General features: G+C 35.3%; 1 protein-coding gene across 2 annotated transcripts in view; it reads right to left on the bottom strand.

Annotated features, from left to right (window-relative positions):
• UBR3 (ubiquitin protein ligase E3 component n-recognin 3) overlaps window positions 1-17,673 on the bottom strand; it is a 223,962-nt gene that overhangs the window by 135,873 nt on the left and 70,416 nt on the right. For both annotated transcript variants that reach the window (XM_088021641.1, XM_088021642.1), the window contains exons 11-18: window positions 13,314-13,400; window positions 6,936-7,001; window positions 6,755-6,844; window positions 5,531-5,659; window positions 4,815-4,867; window positions 4,580-4,713; window positions 4,156-4,240; window positions 2,256-2,398 (exon numbers count right to left, since the gene is read on the bottom strand). In XM_088021641.1, coding sequence (XP_087877767.1) covers window positions 2,256-2,398; window positions 4,156-4,240; window positions 4,580-4,713; window positions 4,815-4,867; window positions 5,531-5,659; window positions 6,755-6,844; window positions 6,936-7,001; window positions 13,314-13,400 — 787 coding nt within the window. The remainder of the gene's footprint in view (window positions 1-2,255; window positions 2,399-4,155; window positions 4,241-4,579; window positions 4,714-4,814; window positions 4,868-5,530; window positions 5,660-6,754; window positions 6,845-6,935; window positions 7,002-13,313; window positions 13,401-17,673) is intronic.

The raw sequence follows: 17,673 nt of genomic DNA on the forward strand, positions 1-17,673 counted from the left end.
TAAAGTGCCAACAGAATATAGGAAACACAATGCATTAACAACTTGGAAAATATTCAAAGATAAAAATATGAAAACTAAATTAAAAAATTAATGAGCTACTGATTTTCAAGAGTCTTACTGTGTAATATTTCTTGTTTGTAAAAGATCTTCTGTTCTTTTGCTAAAATTGATCATTGATCATTGATCACCTTACCATCTTCACAATTAGGAACCATTACCCCATGTGTGATATGTGTACAACTGGTGGTATACAGATGATTTTAAGTGTACAAAGATTTTTATTTTAATAATTATATAACATATATTAGGAAATAGTACACTGCATATAAAACCCAGGACCTCACTAATAATCATGGTTAGCATGAGGTGAAGTTTAAAAAAGTGAATCCATTTAAAGATATACAGCCAACTAGGTATATAATAATAGAGATGGTATTTAGATGTGGAAAAATCTACAATATGGCCTGAGAATGGTAATTTTAGAAACCACTGCCTCAAGAGCACATCTTGCCTAGATTAATTTTTTTCCCCATCTCATTCTAGCAAAATTCTTAATATCTGAAAACAGTACGAAGCTTAAGTTTCTCTCTACACATCTGTAATTTCAACTTCCTGGCACAAGAAACTATTAACAATTGTCCCTATTTTCATGTAACAGACCATTCATTCATCTTAAAGTATCTCTCATAAGTATGACTTAAGATCCTTAAGATAGGCCTTCACAAAGACAAAGACCTTTGTTATTATTTCTATTATCATTTCTTGTCCTTCATTTTTAAATCTATTAATTTGTACAATTAAAATGCCAATGCTTTTATCAGAATTATAAAACCATAGCAATAGAAGAAAACTTTAGCGATTAACTAGTCTAGCAGACGTTAGTGTTCTGTGGATTCTGACAGAAGTTTAACTGGGGCCACTTCAGGAGCAAGGAGATGATAAAACAGATGAGAAACGATGTCCACTATCGACACCCACATTTACAAGAGCAGGTCTGCTTTCATGGGTTTTGTACAACAGATTTACTTAAGGTTTAGTTCCCCAAAACGCTTAAAAACTCTCATCTATTCCAACTCTCTCTTTTTACAAATAAGAAGCCAAATCCAGAGCTAAGAAACTGCTCTTCTCAATATCACACAAACTAGCTAACACAATTCAATACTGTATTTGAATATGGAAAACTAGTTTCTTGACTCCAATCTTCAAAAGCTCAATGCTCCATCTCAGTGTCTCAAACTTTACTGTGCATGACAATCATGTTATAGAGCATGTTAAAAAAAAAAAAGCAGATATTCAGAATCTATCCCCAGAGATCCTGATGAGAGCAGATTGGGGCTGAGGCATAGAAACCCATGCTATTAATAAGGACCACAAGTGAGTATGACAGAGGTAATCCTCACATTACACCCTACTTAAGCAGTGTACTACACCAGAATGCTCCTCCACTTCAAAAATTCATCTAAACTTTAAACTTTAGATAGAAAGTATTCTCTACAATAAAGAAACACTGTGCTTTTCCTTTAATGGAATACACACTGCAACCAGAGACTCTGGATCACCCTTGCGAACTCCTGGAAAAATCCCCCATGATCAGGCTTATTCTGCTGTGTTCTGCCAAACACAGGATGTGCTATTTACAACTTCAATGTGGGCATCAGTTTTTCAGTTAGACAAAGCGTCTTGAGGAAGTCAAGAAGCATGTAAGTGCTTCCTTCAAAATTTTAGCTTAGATTAGTGAACATGTGAAGTGAAAAAGACAAGATGGTGAATGAAGACTTCACCTACTTCTGGCTCTTGTCAAGCATGTCTCTACAAAGCCAGGGAGAAAACCTTGCAAAACCAACCACTTAAGGAAAAAAATGTAAAGAAAGATAATCAATATTCTATACAGATTTTAATTTTAACTGTTTCAAGTTAAATTTGGGGAAGTGAGAACTATTTCAAAATCAAATTTAGAGAGTAAATATATTTTTAAAAATTTTAAATATATAGTTTTATAATTTCTGGTTCATTTACAGTTGATTCACTTATAAAATGAACTAGAATTTATATAAAGTTCCTTTTCTAATTCAGAGTCATATAAGATGGTTTACTGTAACATAAAACCATAGATTTGTAAATAAGGGGAAGCAATATCACTGTATACCATTAAAAACTCAAACCTGAATACATAAAAACATTTTCTTCTAGTGTACACAACAACTCACATTCAGAAAGCCAATTCTGAAAGACTATGTTAATGTATATAAACGTACCTTTAGGAGTATACATGCCTTGCTGCATAGAACCTCCAGGTTCAAAAACGGGAGCCTTAAAATCAGCTACAGCTGATAAAACTGATTCAAAGCTATAACTGCCTGGAATAATGCCACTTTTGGGATTTGGATTTTCTGGAATATGATATATGTGTTAAGAAAAAAAATAATGCCTAAAAGCCAGCTTTTAATTATAAAATTACCAAAGTACTCTAGTTTCTAACTACTTTTGCTAAAACAGAATAATTGGCTGTAACATATAAAATTGGCCACAAGAGGGCTATATAATACAAGAGTTCAATAATTTTCTATTAATTGTGAATTTTTAAAATATTTTTAAATCTAGAAGCCTATTAATAAATAAAATGCTAAAGTAGTTCCCAAGTTTATTTCCCCCAAAATTACCCAAATTTCAGGAAATGAAAAAAGTTTTTTAAAATTATCTCCATTTTCATTTTACAAATAATGTTATACCTTCCTTTAGAGAATCAAAAACAGTATGCTAAAAACTAGCCAAGATTTTTATGAGCAAAGATTATTTTTCCAAAAACACAAAATTTCATCATTCTCCAAGAAAAAAGAGAAAGATGCTAAACAAATTTTTACAAAGAAGGTAACCAAAACACCACAAAGATCCTTTTCCACTGATTTCATATCAATTAACCAATTAATTTTTTTAATTCAAAGTTACAGAAGAATGCTTTTGCTCAGTTATAGCACTAATACACATTATATAATAGTTGAATGAAATCATCAAATAATATCAAATTGATGTTGCTTATGAAAATCTTCAAGGTTATCAAATAGGCATTCCATAGGAGTTATTTCACAAAATTTTAGCCAATTATTCCAAACATATTCATAATATACAAAGCAAATTTCATCCAAAATTTACAAAATAAATTCTTATCACAAAATAACACAATCTTTGTCTAAAATTATATTAATAACTTAAAAAATAATAAAGTGTATATTGTATGCTCTGTCCTACACTAAAAACCATAAGTTTTTAAAGTTTATAGACGATATAGTCTTTGCCCTTAAAAACCTCTTGGTTTGGGGCGCCTGGGTGGCTCAGTTGGTTAAGCAACTGCCTTCGGTCTCAGGCCATGATCCCAGGGTCCTGGGATGGAGCCCCACATCGTCCTCCCTACTCTGTGGGGGAGCCTGCCGCTTCCCCTGCTTGTGCTCTCTCTTTCAGTCAAATAAATAAAGTCTTTAAATAAAAAAAAAAAAATTAAAAAATACCTCTTGGTTTAAGACTAAATTCTAAGGGATGCCTGGGTGGCTCAAGTGGGTAAGCGTCTGCCTTCAGCTCAGGTCAAACCCAGGGTCCTGGAACTGAGCCCCGCATAGGACTCCCTGCTCATTGGGAAGCCTACTTCTCCCTCTCCCTCTGCCCCTGCCCCCACTCATTCTCTCTCTCTCCCTGTCTCTCTCAAATAAATAAAATCTTTAAAAAAAAAAAAAAGACTTAATTCTAAGGAAAAAAGTCCTTAAAATGTTTAAAACCCTGGTAATAATTATAAGGTATACATTTAAATTTTAGCCATTAATTCCAACGTAGGTATACAGATAAAGTAGACCTAGCTGCCTTTTACAAAGTGTCCAGGTTCCTTTCACGAATGCTGTCCTAGAAGGGCAGATCCTTGAGTGCCCAGAGCCATCAGTTCTGAAGTCTAACCAGGCCATTAAGAACTCCCAGAGAGGTAAAAATGAGGCAAAAACATCTGCCACTAGCCCTGAACACACAGTTGAACAAACAATTGAAGTTCTTTTTCCAAACTATTTTTCAACTCTAAAAATGTTTTTTAATCACAAAAGTGATACATCCTTAATCTGTACAAATTATTGTTTAGTCCTATATTTAACAAAAAAATTAAACTTTTAAAAGGATATGAGGTCCAGCAATGAACTATGTGTCCTGTCATTCATACACAACTGGGCTACCATCTCTGCTCTGAGAATCTCATCATCAGACATCCCTAAAACAATTAAAAAGAAAATTAATAAATCTGAATATATATAAATTATAAAGAAACAACTTACCACACTTTTTATTAAGCTGTTTTACCAAAAATGAGATGCTTCAAAAATTAAAGAGCAAAGACTGCAATGCCCCAAATATAACCAGTTTAACTAACCTACTGTTTGCAGCTCCCTTAAGTAAAGGGTTTTTTAAAGGATATTCTCAAAGGAGTTTGAAACAATGTTTAAATATATCCAAATCCTTTTCTTTTTTCCATAAGCCAGTTACTACCATAGGGAGAGGGGAGGAAAGGGAGAAGAGTTAATACCCAAGCATTAGTATGAGTGCTTTTTACCTAAATGTAAACGAAGACTTAAAAGAATCACAAGAAATGTAAGAGCGCCTTCTAACATCGATCTCTCATGCTCTGCATCAAGTACTGTGTTTTGATGTTGTGACGCCATTGTCAACAAATCCACTACCTTAAATCTATAATAAGAAATATTTGAGACAGATTTTTTTTAAGTTAAAACAAAATCAACTTAAATTCCAAATACTTCCTAATACCTGCCTTAATAAATTATGCTTACCTTTCAAAGACAGATGAAATAAAATAATCCGGGTCAAGTCTAGAAGCACAAACCTTTAAAAGACAAAAAAAAAAACAGACTTTATTTCTCAATATTGCTTTATTTCTTGTATTAATCATGTGGTTGGTTTGTTTGTGTTCTGTATCTTATGATGTTTTGACATGGGGGGGTGCTTATAGACATGGGGAGAGACCACCCTCTCTGGCCTACCTAAAAACGTAAATATTCCTCAAGATATTCCTAAAGACAGTAAACAATTACCTAGAAGTAAACCTCTTACAGGCAAGTCAATCACCCCCTTTACCTAACTCGCACACACCAAGTCAATATTCCCCCTGCCCTAAACCAACCCAGGGCCAGGTACCAGATAGATGGTGACAGCCCTGATGCCCCAAAGTCCACCAGAATTATTCAAACTAACCAATCCTAAACTGTTTCCCCTGCCCTGTCTTGCCCTTCCTATGCAAATGCCAAAAAAGGTTCTGCTCTAGGATTTCCCCTTGCTCCTGCTGTTACCTGTTGACCAAAATCTGATGCTTCCCCTGTGGCTCTGTGTGGCACTACATGCCTCCTTCTCTTGGGAAATTTAAGTAATAAATTCTTTCAATAGCAATGACCTCTTTGTGTCGTCACTGAGTCACCTCTATAAACTAAATCCCGTGAGTACAAATGAGACACTTCTAAAGCACAATATCTGCATTATCAAGTTGGCTTACCTGTAGTAAGTAAATGTCAGGGTCAATCATGGAATTACAGAAATGAGACTGGACATAGGTCATAGCTTGTCCTTTGATTTGTAGACCATTTCTTACCCACATATTGCTGTGGATTTCAGCAAGACTTGCCTAGTAAAACAAAAATTAAGTAAATTAGACAAAGAAGTCTTCTAAATTAAATCTTTATGAAAAACATGTTATACTGAACAATCATTTCAAAATATCTTATAACTTGATCATAGCATGAGCCTGACATTCTGCCCCATGTTAGTTTAAAATATTCAATTCAAATACATCTTTTGAAATTCTTAAATGCTCATTATGCTTTATACAATCCCTTCTTTTGGAGTTTATACATGAGTTAGTTTTCCATGATGATTCCTGGAAACATTTATTAACAATTTTCAATGAAGTCCTTCATGAGGAATCAATGCTACTTATATTTAACTCTTTCCTCGGCAAGAAAAAAGTTACATAATGCTTAAAGAAACACAGGAATAAGCATAAAACAAAGCTGATTGTTCCAAACTAGTCATTTTTCAAATAATTAGCAGGTAAGAGAAGGTAAGATTAGAATGTTTTATAACATTAATGTTTAATTCTTCATGTATTTGTGTCCTGTATCAACTAAAACTAAGCACAGTCACAACTTCATCTCTTACTTGTTCCTAACCCCTGGTGTTAAACTTCAGTGATGATTAACAAACCTAAGAGTGCCAGGAAAAACAAATTGAAGTGCAAGTCCCTCTACTATACATAAAAGGTTGGCCCACAAAATTATAGTATTAGAACTGAAAGTAACCATAGTGTTTATGCACAAAAATCCTCTTTTCTCTCCTCTCATTTTCCAGATGCGGAAACTAAGAATCAAGTAGGTATGTTACCCCAAACAACACGGGTAATTAAATTGATGTAGTACTAATGCTAGAAATCTGTTGGGTCTCCTGACTCTCAAAACAGTGCTAAACTGTTAAAAAATGTTAAAAAAAACTTCCCTATAAGTAAATACAGTGAAAAGAATTCCTGGGGAAATTATAACTAAATGGAAGTCTCACAGAACAAAAAAAGACCAAAATATAATCTAGCAAAAATACTTAAGTTTAAAAAAAACTTTCCAAACATTTTGGCTGTAACAACAATGTAAATTTAAGGCATAAAAATAAAATAAAGAACCATGTAACCAAGAAATTCAATTAAAAACTTTTTAAAAGCCTGAATACATACTTGAATTTGGAGTGGGTGAATCATTAGTTTCATTAACATTTCCTGATCAGGTAAAACAGAATCCAAATCTAGTTCTTGACATTTCACAGCCTAAAAATTATGGGGAAAAAAAGTTACTAATTCAATACTTAATTCCCAATATTAAAAAAAAAAAAACAGAATTGTTGGACGATAGTCTTACCTTACTCAAAAACATAGCATAGTAACGATGAAGGGGCAGATGAAAAGTGACTTGGTTAGGTGCTGGCTGGAATAAAACAAAATCCACAAGTCAAAGAATGTTTTACAGAGGTTCAAAGAAGGTTTCAAAATGCTAAAACCACACTTTTACCTTGATTTATTCCTATACCTTTTTAATCAAAACTTTAAGAAGGTTCAGCTTTAAAAAACCACTGTACAAATAAAATTAATTCCATTTTAAATGTCTAAATGCAAATTTCTGAAGGCGGAAATTATATACTACTCAACCATGAGTCCTCTGAAGCATCTAGCACATAACAAGGGATGGAACAGATCTCCCTTTACAGTAGCCTACTTGGGAATCTTCAAATGCATGCATACCAAACATGATGATAGTGATCAGAACAATAATCACAGCTGACCTTATTCACATTACCTCATTTAATCCTCAGAAGAACCCTATGGAGTAGAAACTATTAATGTTCTCATTCTGTAAGTAGGGAAATTCAAGCTTGGAAACTTAAATAACTTCCTAAAGTTAACAATAGGGAACTGAAGAGACAGTCTGGGCTCCACTGCTATATTCAGACTGGTAAGAAGCTCTGATCACAGTCCTAAAGTGAGGTACAGGTGAAGGGCTTGCCTATGTTCCTTCACAAGCTGGGTAAGATGCTCCCCACACTGGCACTGAACACAGACCCTCCATAAGAAAGGTTAGTACTGTATGTATCAAGGAACTTTGGCATTCTTGTGAATATTATAAAAAAAATGTATTTTAAATCTACAAATCCCATGGATCATTCTATCACTATAAGGCAAAACTATACCACAACTGTCCTTCTTAAACAAATAAGAAAAATTAAAAATTAAAAAAGTATTATTTGTTTTTAAATGCTTTTACAAATATTTTCTCGATAAAATAAAAAAACTTTATAGAACATTCAAGTATGCTAATGTAATATTGGTATAAAGTTATAATACAGTTTTAAAGAGTTGCAATATATCACCATCCCTGAGTTTTTTTCAAAACAAATATAATAACATCCTCCTCAACATGTGAATAAATGGCTTAGAAATTTGTTCTAATAAATAAAAGTTTGCCTTCCACAAAAAGGAAGGAATTTCTGATATATGCAACAACATGTAAGAAACTCGAGGACATTATGCTAAGTGAAATAAGTCAGTCAAAAAGACAAATACTATATGAGTCCACTTATATGGAGTACACAGAATAGTCAAAATCAAGGAGACAGAAAATATAATGGTAGTTGTCAGGGGCTGGAAGGGAAAGGAAAATGAGGAGTTACAGTTTTGAAAAATGAAAAGTTCTGGAGACTGGCTGCAGAACAATGTGAATATACTTACCACTACTGGATTATATACTTTAAAATGGTTGATGGCAAATTTTATGTTATGCTTATTTTACAATTAAAAATAAGTTTGTTTCCACATTACTGTAATCATTTGAGTAACATATTCTATACTAACTAGCTAAATCAGAATCTCCCTCAATTTCCTCTGAAGCATTAAGGACAGTGGTTAAGAAAAGACTCTCTAGATTTGCATGAGTTCAAACCCTGACTCTGCCACCTCTAGCTATAAGTTGTGAGCAAGTTACTTAAACTCTCTGCACCTAAATGCCTGACCTGTAAAGCAGAGATAATACACAGCAGGATTATCTTTAACATAGTACCCAACACACAGTGCTATGAACTACAAAGTCATGGACTCTATCTTGTCTTTCAAGGCTTTAACATTTCCTAAATTCACACTCCTCTTCAGTGTTACATTCCATAATCCCTCCTTTTCTAATGTCACAGATTAGCCACTTGCTAAACTCTTCTTCCACTGCTTCCGTATAAACTGGTGGTCGTCAGATGCCATTCTCAGCTTTCTACTCTTCTCCTTCTAGGTGACTTTATCCAGATTCACAGCTTTGACTGCCAACTCTACCAAGATGACTCCCAAATCTCAGGAGAAGTCTCACCCTTGAATTCCAAACCTTACATTCAAGTGCCTACTGAACATCATCACTTAATATCCCATGCAAACCACAAATACTGTGGGTGCAAACTAAACTCAGCTACTTTGTCCTAAAACTCAATCCTCCTCAATGTTTCTTCACCAAATTCCTAGTAATTCAAATCTGAAATGTAGATTCCTTCCTTCTCACAGGGCTCCAACATCTCATGAGCCACCAAATCATGTTTATTAGATTTTCTTAAATCTACTTCCTTCTCTGTTTCCACACTGCCCCTAACTAACCTCAGCTCAGGCCCTCAATATTTAGTGCCTAGATTTCAGTGGTAGCCCCTGCTTCTATTCTTACTCTCTGTGAGACACCTTTGTGGTATATGCCTAGCTCACAATTCTCCCCATCTTCTCAGAACATCCCTCCCTACTCCATCTCCCAAACTCTCTTCTCTCTCTCTGTCTCTGTCTCTCTCTCTCTCTCACACACACACACACACACGCACACACACAGAATGGAGCCTGACAGTCAAGTTTATAATAGCTACATCTAACTGGAATCAGAGCAGGAGATATCTAACCCAACCTGGACAGTAAGAAATAAGTTTTTCTCTTAAAAACTTCACGTTGGGGGGCATCTGAGTAGCTCAGTTCGTTAAGCATCCAACTCTTGATTTCAGCTCAGATCATGGTCTCAGGGTTGTGAGATCAAGCCCTATGTCAGACTCCCGCTCAGTAGGGAGTCTGCTTGAGGATTCTCTCTCCCTCTTCCTCTCCCCCAGCTCGTGTGCTCGCTTACTCTCTCTTAAATAAATAAATCTTCAAAAATTTTATTAAAAAAAAAAAACGACATTGGATTCAGAGACATCCTTAGAATCTCGGAGTATGCTTGAAATTGTAACGTTAGGCAACTGTAGGAAGGTAACATTTCATCACATAGGCAAAGAAACACAGAAAGCCAACATACAGTGGGGGAAGAAAAAATGAGGTACGTAAGGCAAAGCAAAGGCCAAAGACAGGAGCTCCTGTTCAGCTTTCCACTCAGTTCCTGAGGTCAAGCTGCCATAAGATCCCTGAGATACCCCTCTGCACTCATAAGAAATTAGGCCTCTCTAAATTAAGCTGCCTCAAGAATGTTTTTTCCTTGCATTCAAAAGAACCTTAAGTAACACGTCTCTCTATTTAAACCTCTATATGTTGCCAGGAGGTGATCTTCCCAAAACATTAATTAAGTCTTGTACTTCCTCCATTCATAATCTTTTAATGGCTCCCTATAGTTCTAATCTCCTGATAACCTTTTAACCCTTGAGAAGACAGCTTACCTCTCCAGCCTCATCTCCTGTCACATAAACTCATGCACCACAAGTAGTATCCCTAACCCACCAACCTTCTGTGCCTTTATGCTGTGCCCTCTGCCTCAAATACTACTATCTCTTCTCCCAATGAATTAGCATATCTTTAAGACTTGGCTCAAATGACATCTCTACTAGGAAACATTTCCTAAATCCTTCAAGCTAGATCAGATACTACACTCTATTCTCCCCCATAGTACCTGGTCACAACTTTACAGAAGCACTGGAATCATATTAACCATTTACCTTCTCCCATTTCCTTAAATTAGGGACTGTTTCATCACTATCTCCAGTGTTTTTTAAGTAGCAAACATTCAATAAATATTTGCTGGATGAACACATGTTCTACCTTCCCTCTTATCAAAGAACTCCAGTCAAACTACCCTGCCACATACTCATAATCATTGCCCTACATGATATTCATGTATTTGAGGTTTCTTAAATGGCCTACATTATTGGAAAATTTATTCTATCCTTTGTTTCTAATATGACTGTTTGATTTTGCTTAATTCAGTTCAAAAGATATTTATTTAATCTGTGCTAGATTACCCCAATAACTTCTGATATCCACTCACAAGGATGGTAAAAGAAATATTTATCACAAATGTAACATGTGCCTCGTAGTCAATCCACATTGGCTAATATTACTATCTTCAATAAACAGATGAGGGGATGGATTCAGCAATGCTAAAAAAAAAATTAAAAATAAAATAATTTTTAAAAACCTGTCTAAGGGGCACGTGGGTGGCTTAGTCGGTTGCATGCCCAACTCTTGGTTTCGGCTGGGGTCATGATCTGGGGGTCATGGGATTGGGCCCCACGTTCAGCTTCACACTTGGCAGGGAGTCTGCTTAGGATTCTCTCTCTCCCTCCCCCTCTGCCCCTTGCTCTCTTTCTCTCTCTTTCTCTCTCTCCCCCCCCAAATAAATAAATAAAAATAAAATCTTAAAAAAAAAAAGTCTAAGATCACACAGCTAGTTGGTTTGTGGCAGAGCCACAATTTATACTTGGGTCTGCTTGACTCTACAGCTCTTTCCACTGAACACAGCCTGCACCACTGAAATACCACCAGACAAGGGGCACCTGGGTGACTCAGCTGGTTGAGCATCCAACTCTTTATTTCAGCTCAGGTTGTGATCTCATTAAGAGATGTGGGTTCTAGACTCAGAACTACCAGTAATTTGTATGTAACTATAGGCAAGTCATTTAATATCTTTGCATCTCCATTTTACATCTACAAGAAAAAGAGGGGGATGATACCTTCTCTACTTCACAGGGTTGTTTTGAGGAACAAATATGTCAAAGCACCTTAAGAAACAAAAAACTTTAGGGGTGCCTGGGTGGCTCAGTTGTTAAGCGTCTGCCTTCGGCTCAGGTCATGATCCCAGGGTCCTGGGATCGAGGCCCGCATCAGGCTCCCTGCTCCGCGGGAAGCCTGCTTCTCCCTCTGCCTGCCCCTCCCCCTGCTTGTGCTCTCTCTCTTGCTGTCTCTCCCTCTGTCAAATAAATAAAATCTTTAAAAGAAAAAAAAAAAGGAAACAAAAACTGAAAATACCATAAAAAACATACTGTGTGATTCCTTAAGTTCTATACTTTTCTCTTCTATTAAAAATTTATATTCTTTATAATACTCAATAAATTCCTAAAATACTTCTGTGTGAAAACCAAATCTACTATTTCCTTGAGTTCAGCTGCTCTATATACGATACATGATTCTAACTGTCCTTAACTCCACCCCTGAGTTCAATCATTAATTTCATGTTAAAATACTATATAACCCTCTGTTTGTAAGAGAGTTTTCCCCTTCTTCAAAGTGTTGTCTAAGTGATGTTACTATTTCAACAATACCTCCTAAGTTTCAAGTACCAATAAGAACTGAAATGAGAGAAACTCCAGCTGAGTGACTAATCCTAGAGGGGCAAAGAAGGAATAAAACAGGTTGAAAGTATGGAGGCATAATCTCAGTCTACTCATGGGAAAAACCCAGACTGAGGGGTGTTCTACAACCTAACTGAGTTAGCTGTACTCTACAAAATAAGAAACCGTACCAGACGGAGACTAGAGACATGATGACTAAATGCAACCCTGGATTCAGAATAGGATGCTTTTGCTATAAAGAACAACACTGGACAATTTATAAAACATGAAGGAACTCTAAGGATTGGACAGTAACAATATATTAACATTAACTTCCTAATTTTTATAGTTGTATCTGGTTGTATACCTTGTTTGTAGGAAATACACACTAAAGTATTTGGGAGTAATGGGCATCAAGTCAAATGGTTCAAGAAAACAAAGTTCTTGGTACTCCACTTCCAAATTTTCAGTAAGTTTGTGATTGTATCAAAAAAAATCTTTTAAAAGAAAGGCAAAGAAAAAGAAAGAAAGAAAAATTCCCCCCCACCCACCCACCCACACATACACACACACAAAAAGAGACAGCAGGAGTTCCATCTGCCCAGGATTCAGAAATCAGATGGGGGAGTTGGAGTTGTCTGAAACATGGTCCTTAGACATATGGCATATTATGAACCCACTTTATAAGAGAAATAAAAGGGGCTTCTGATAGGAAACTTGGCTGACTAATTACAAGCAAGCCCTTGTTTAATTCATATAAGGTATGTTCTGTGCCAACTCTTCTTAGCTCATTATTAATAACAATCACCTTTGTTCAAGCCCATAGGAGAACACTGACCATTAATGAAGATGTAACACCCTTTCCCTTAATCTCCCCTATCCTAGTCACATTTGCACTGTCACTTTAACCTCTCCAAATGAAACTAATTTTTACTCCTGAGAAATATGGAGACATATACACTTAACAGAAAAAGAAATTACGCCCTTCTCTAGGAAATAAGCAAGTATGATTAGTACACTTCAGAATCTCCTAAATGTCAAAGAACTGATCTTCCACCTCTCCTTTTTTAAACCTAATGGTATTATCCTCATTCTGACTTCTTTCCCTTATCCCATGAAAAGATATTCATTATTTTCAGTGTTAAATGAGATCTAACACTTTTTTTAAGTGCCTTTATATATGTCAAAAATATACATACCTCATCTACGAAGTTAATAGCATCAAACCAGTCTTGAAGAGCTTCAAGGCAATACCTAACAACATTTCGGGTGTATTCTTGAGTTTCCTAAAATAATAAGTTATACAAATTTTACACTATATAAATATGTATATTTTCAACTTCAAATTATATGTAATACATAAAAATTATATATATAATGGTAAAATATATATATTATCAAAATAACCACATTTGCCATTTTAAGAAATCCTTTCACAAATTAACAGTAATGACCAGAGACAATTAGGAAAATCAAAAAACACAGCATGCTATGTTTGATATAATATATTCTTGAAAATGAATCAAAGCTGAAATAGTTTTATGTGATGCATATCAAATTCCATTCGAGGAGATTTCAAAAATATTATAAGTTCCTTAACATTTACTGTTTAATGAGTACAGTTTCTTTGGGGATGATGAAAACATCTTAGAGATGAATGGTGGTGATGGCTGCCCAACACTGAGAATGTACTTAATGTCAATGAACTGCACACCTAAAAATGAAATTTTATATTATGCATATTTGCCACAGTAAAAAATAAAAACAAACAGACAAAAAAAAGGCGCACAGAACATTTAAGTACTATGAGCAGCCTGTGAATATCTTAGCTTGCTAAGAAGAGATAAGTGTGTACCACTCAAAGGTACTATGAAAGAAAGTTATAATGTTTTATGGAGAAATGGATCCACTGAAATAGGCAACTACTAAGTTAAACGGCAAAATAAATCATGACAGCCTCTCTTTAAAAAATAATAATAATAATGGGCAAAGGATCTGAATAGACATTTCTCCAAAGAAGATCTACAAATGGCTAATAAGCACATGAACAGATGTTCAACACTATCAGTCATTAGGAAAATGCAAATCAAAGCCACAATAAGATATCACTTCATACCTTTTAGGAAGGCTCTAATTTTTTAAATACAAAATAAAAAGTGTTGGCAAGGATGTGGAGAAACTGGAATTCTCATACATTGCTGGTGGAAATGCAAAATGGCAAAGCCACTTTGACGTTAAACACAGAGTTACCATATGACCAAACAATTCTACTCTCATATACCCAAGAGAATTAAAAACATACATTCACACAAAAACTTACATACAAATGTTCACAGCAGCATTATCCACAGTAACTAAAAAATGGCACTGACCCATGAATGGACAGGTAGAATGTGGTATATCTATGTAATGGATTACTACTTGGCTATGAAAAGAAATGATACATGCCCATAGTTGAACCATGAAAACATTATGCTAAGTGAAAGAAGACAAACACAAAAGGCCATATATTGTATGATTCCACTTATATGAAATGTCTAGATTAGGGAAATTCATAGAGACAGATGGGAGATCAGTGGTTTCCAGGGAATAAGAGGAGGTTGGGACTGGAGGTATGAGGTTTCTTTAGGGGATGGGTGATTACTGGGGAATTTGTGGTATCAGCTGCACAACTTTGTGAATATACTACAAGACTGAACTGAATACTTTAAAATGGTTAAAATATAGAATTTTAGGTTGTATAAATTTGAAATCAATAAAAAAAGTTTTTTAAAGACATTTTGGGGCCTTAATGTATAATAAAAGTGCAGGTAGCATCAAAGTCAAGTAGGTTAAAATCTTTAGCTACATATATAAATTACTGTGCCTTTAAAGAAAGCTAAAAGTCTCCCATTGCTGCCTTCTCCTTCACCCTGCTCAGTCTGCTGTACTGTTAATTCTTCCTTAATATTATCATGTAGGTCCACTCTTATGTCCACTACCATCCAGACCAAATATCACTTACCTAATTTCCTTGCCAACAGTTTCACTCTGTTTTAATCTATCCTATATGAAATTTATCTTTATAAAAATATTTTATACATTATGTTTCCTTACTTCTTACTGAAAAAAATTTAATGGCACTTTTAAGTTACCATAAATAATGTGTCATAACCAAACTAAAGTGGCAGATAAGTCACAGATAAAGAAACATTTAAAATCAAATGTGCTCCCATTTTATCAAGAGTTTGAGCAAAGTTGTATCATAATACCCTCTTGGTATAAGTATAAACTGATACGACCCTTCTGGAGAAAAATTTGCAAAGCATGTATCAAGAGCCTTTAAAAAGGTGACCAATTAATTCCATTCCTAAATACAGCATATTTAATAATCATGTCCAGATCATCTCTCTGCCATCTCCCACCACTAACACACCCACCCAAAAAAATGCAGTGTGCATGTTGAGTTACTAGTTTTAAAACCTTTTCAGTCTCTTTATCCATACGTAAAAATGGACATAAATGGACACAATACTATCTACCACTGTGAAGGAAGCAAATGAAATAATGTTTGTAAAATGCTCTGTGTCATCGTCTGGTACTATGTGTGACAAGCGGTTACATGCTACAAAGGGTCAGGGCCAGACCACTTCCGTCCAGTCTGCAGTAACCTAAAGATGCCACTAGATGGAGATTTTACAGCTTATTTGTTCTGTTGGGAAGGCAAAAACTAGTTAAAGATTCTGGAAATGTGCCATCGCTTTATCCAATCTATCTGTTATCAATCTAGTATTGTTTAATTAGCCCCTAACATTTTCAAGAACCAAACAGCATTTAGAGCTATCGTACAAAGAAAGTAAGCTATCGGGTGAAGTTCTTTTTATTGTTAATCCTTTAGTTTTATATCTTACAATTAGAGAACAGAAATAACGAAATAGCTAATTTTTTACTTTAATAGTCTTTCTTCTAGCTTACATTTCTAAAACCCAACAACAGTCCTACTAAAAAGCTCTAGACATTCTTGCTTTTAACAGACAATTACAGCAAAGTGGGAAAGAGCACAAGTTCTGAAATCAAATGGATTTGTTTTCAAACTCAGCTTCTACTTAATAGCTGTGTGAACTTGGGCAAGTTATTTAACTTCTGAAAGAAAAAGATGATACTATCTACTTTATAAGAGATGCAATGAGGACTAGGTAAGAATATAATGCAAAGAATATAGTGTGAAGAACAACATCTGGCAGAATGTGGGTGCTCATCAAGAGAATGTCTTACTTAGAAACTTAATACTCCCGTAACTGAGAAACTACTCTCTCAGATTCTATGAGGACAATATGAACTTGTTTTCTCGATTCTCTTCACTTCTTATGTTAAGGGAACCATAACACACTGCAATCCTGGCCTTCAAAGCTAAAAATTAAACTACTGCCTAGAAACAATGGGTTCTCATTATCAGAGATAAACATAACCCCAACTTCATAATCCAAATTCATCCTAAACACAGTTGTCAGAATAATCCTCCTAAAATACTGATCTTTTCATATTAACATATCAACCTCCCTGCTGCATTGCTATCTTTTGTTGGCTTATGGGATACTGAGTTCCTCTGGTTTTTCTCCCGCACCCTTATCTCTGATGTCACAATGTTAGTCATTCTTCAGGGTCCACTTCTCTCCCTACTTGATCTCATCCCACCCACTGGTGATAAATACCATTTACATTACCAAGGTCTAAAATTTATAACCTTCAGCCTGACTTCTCTTTTGAGCACAAGACAAAGTGGTCCCCACACTCCTTACTCTCACAGCAACCTGTTATTTTCCTATAGAGCACTTACAAAATGAATCTGTGTTTACCTACTTAACCTCTATCTCCCCCCATCAGACTGCCCCACGAGAACAAGAACCATGTCTATTTGGTTCAACACCCAAAACCCACGCATCTAGATAGTTTCTAGATAGTGTCTGGTATAAGAATAGCATTCAACAAATTTTTTTCTTAGTGAATGAACAAATGAAGCTCATATGACAGTTTTCTTTATAAATGCTACAGCGGGAATTAAACAAAGTACTATGGAAACACTGAAACTAGAATCATAAACCTGACTGAAAGAACTTCATTGAGCAGATTACATATCAGCTGAGTAGCATTTCTGAAGAGCTAACACTAGTGGTTCTTCACTCTGATTAGAATCACTGCAAAGGTCCTTCTGCACATCAAATAAATCAAAATCAAATCTCTGACAGTGGGGCTAAGGCACATGTATTCTTAAAGCTTCCAAGATGATTCTCATGTAAAAATAAACAAAGAATGAGAGACCATAAGCCAAAAAAGGGACTAGTTTGAACAAAAGCACAGGAATCAAGAGAGGACACCACATGTTGAAGAATGGTATTCAATCCGGTGAAGACATGGAGATAGACAGAGGGGTATAGATGGAAGATGAATTATGAGAGACAAGTTAAGGGCTTATGAGAAGGATCTTAAATGTCTCCATAGGAAACACAGATGTTGCCCTGTAGATAGATGAGAATTTCAATGATTTCTTTAAGCAAAGGAGAGATATGCACAGAGCTTAGA

The sequence above is a fragment of the Eumetopias jubatus genome, unplaced genomic scaffold (genome assembly GCF_037043125.1).
Source record: "Eumetopias jubatus isolate StellerSeaLion01/CBP00866 unplaced genomic scaffold, mEumJub1_p1.0 scaffold_3, whole genome shotgun sequence".
Lineage (NCBI taxonomy): Eukaryota > Metazoa > Chordata > Mammalia > Carnivora > Otariidae > Eumetopias > Eumetopias jubatus.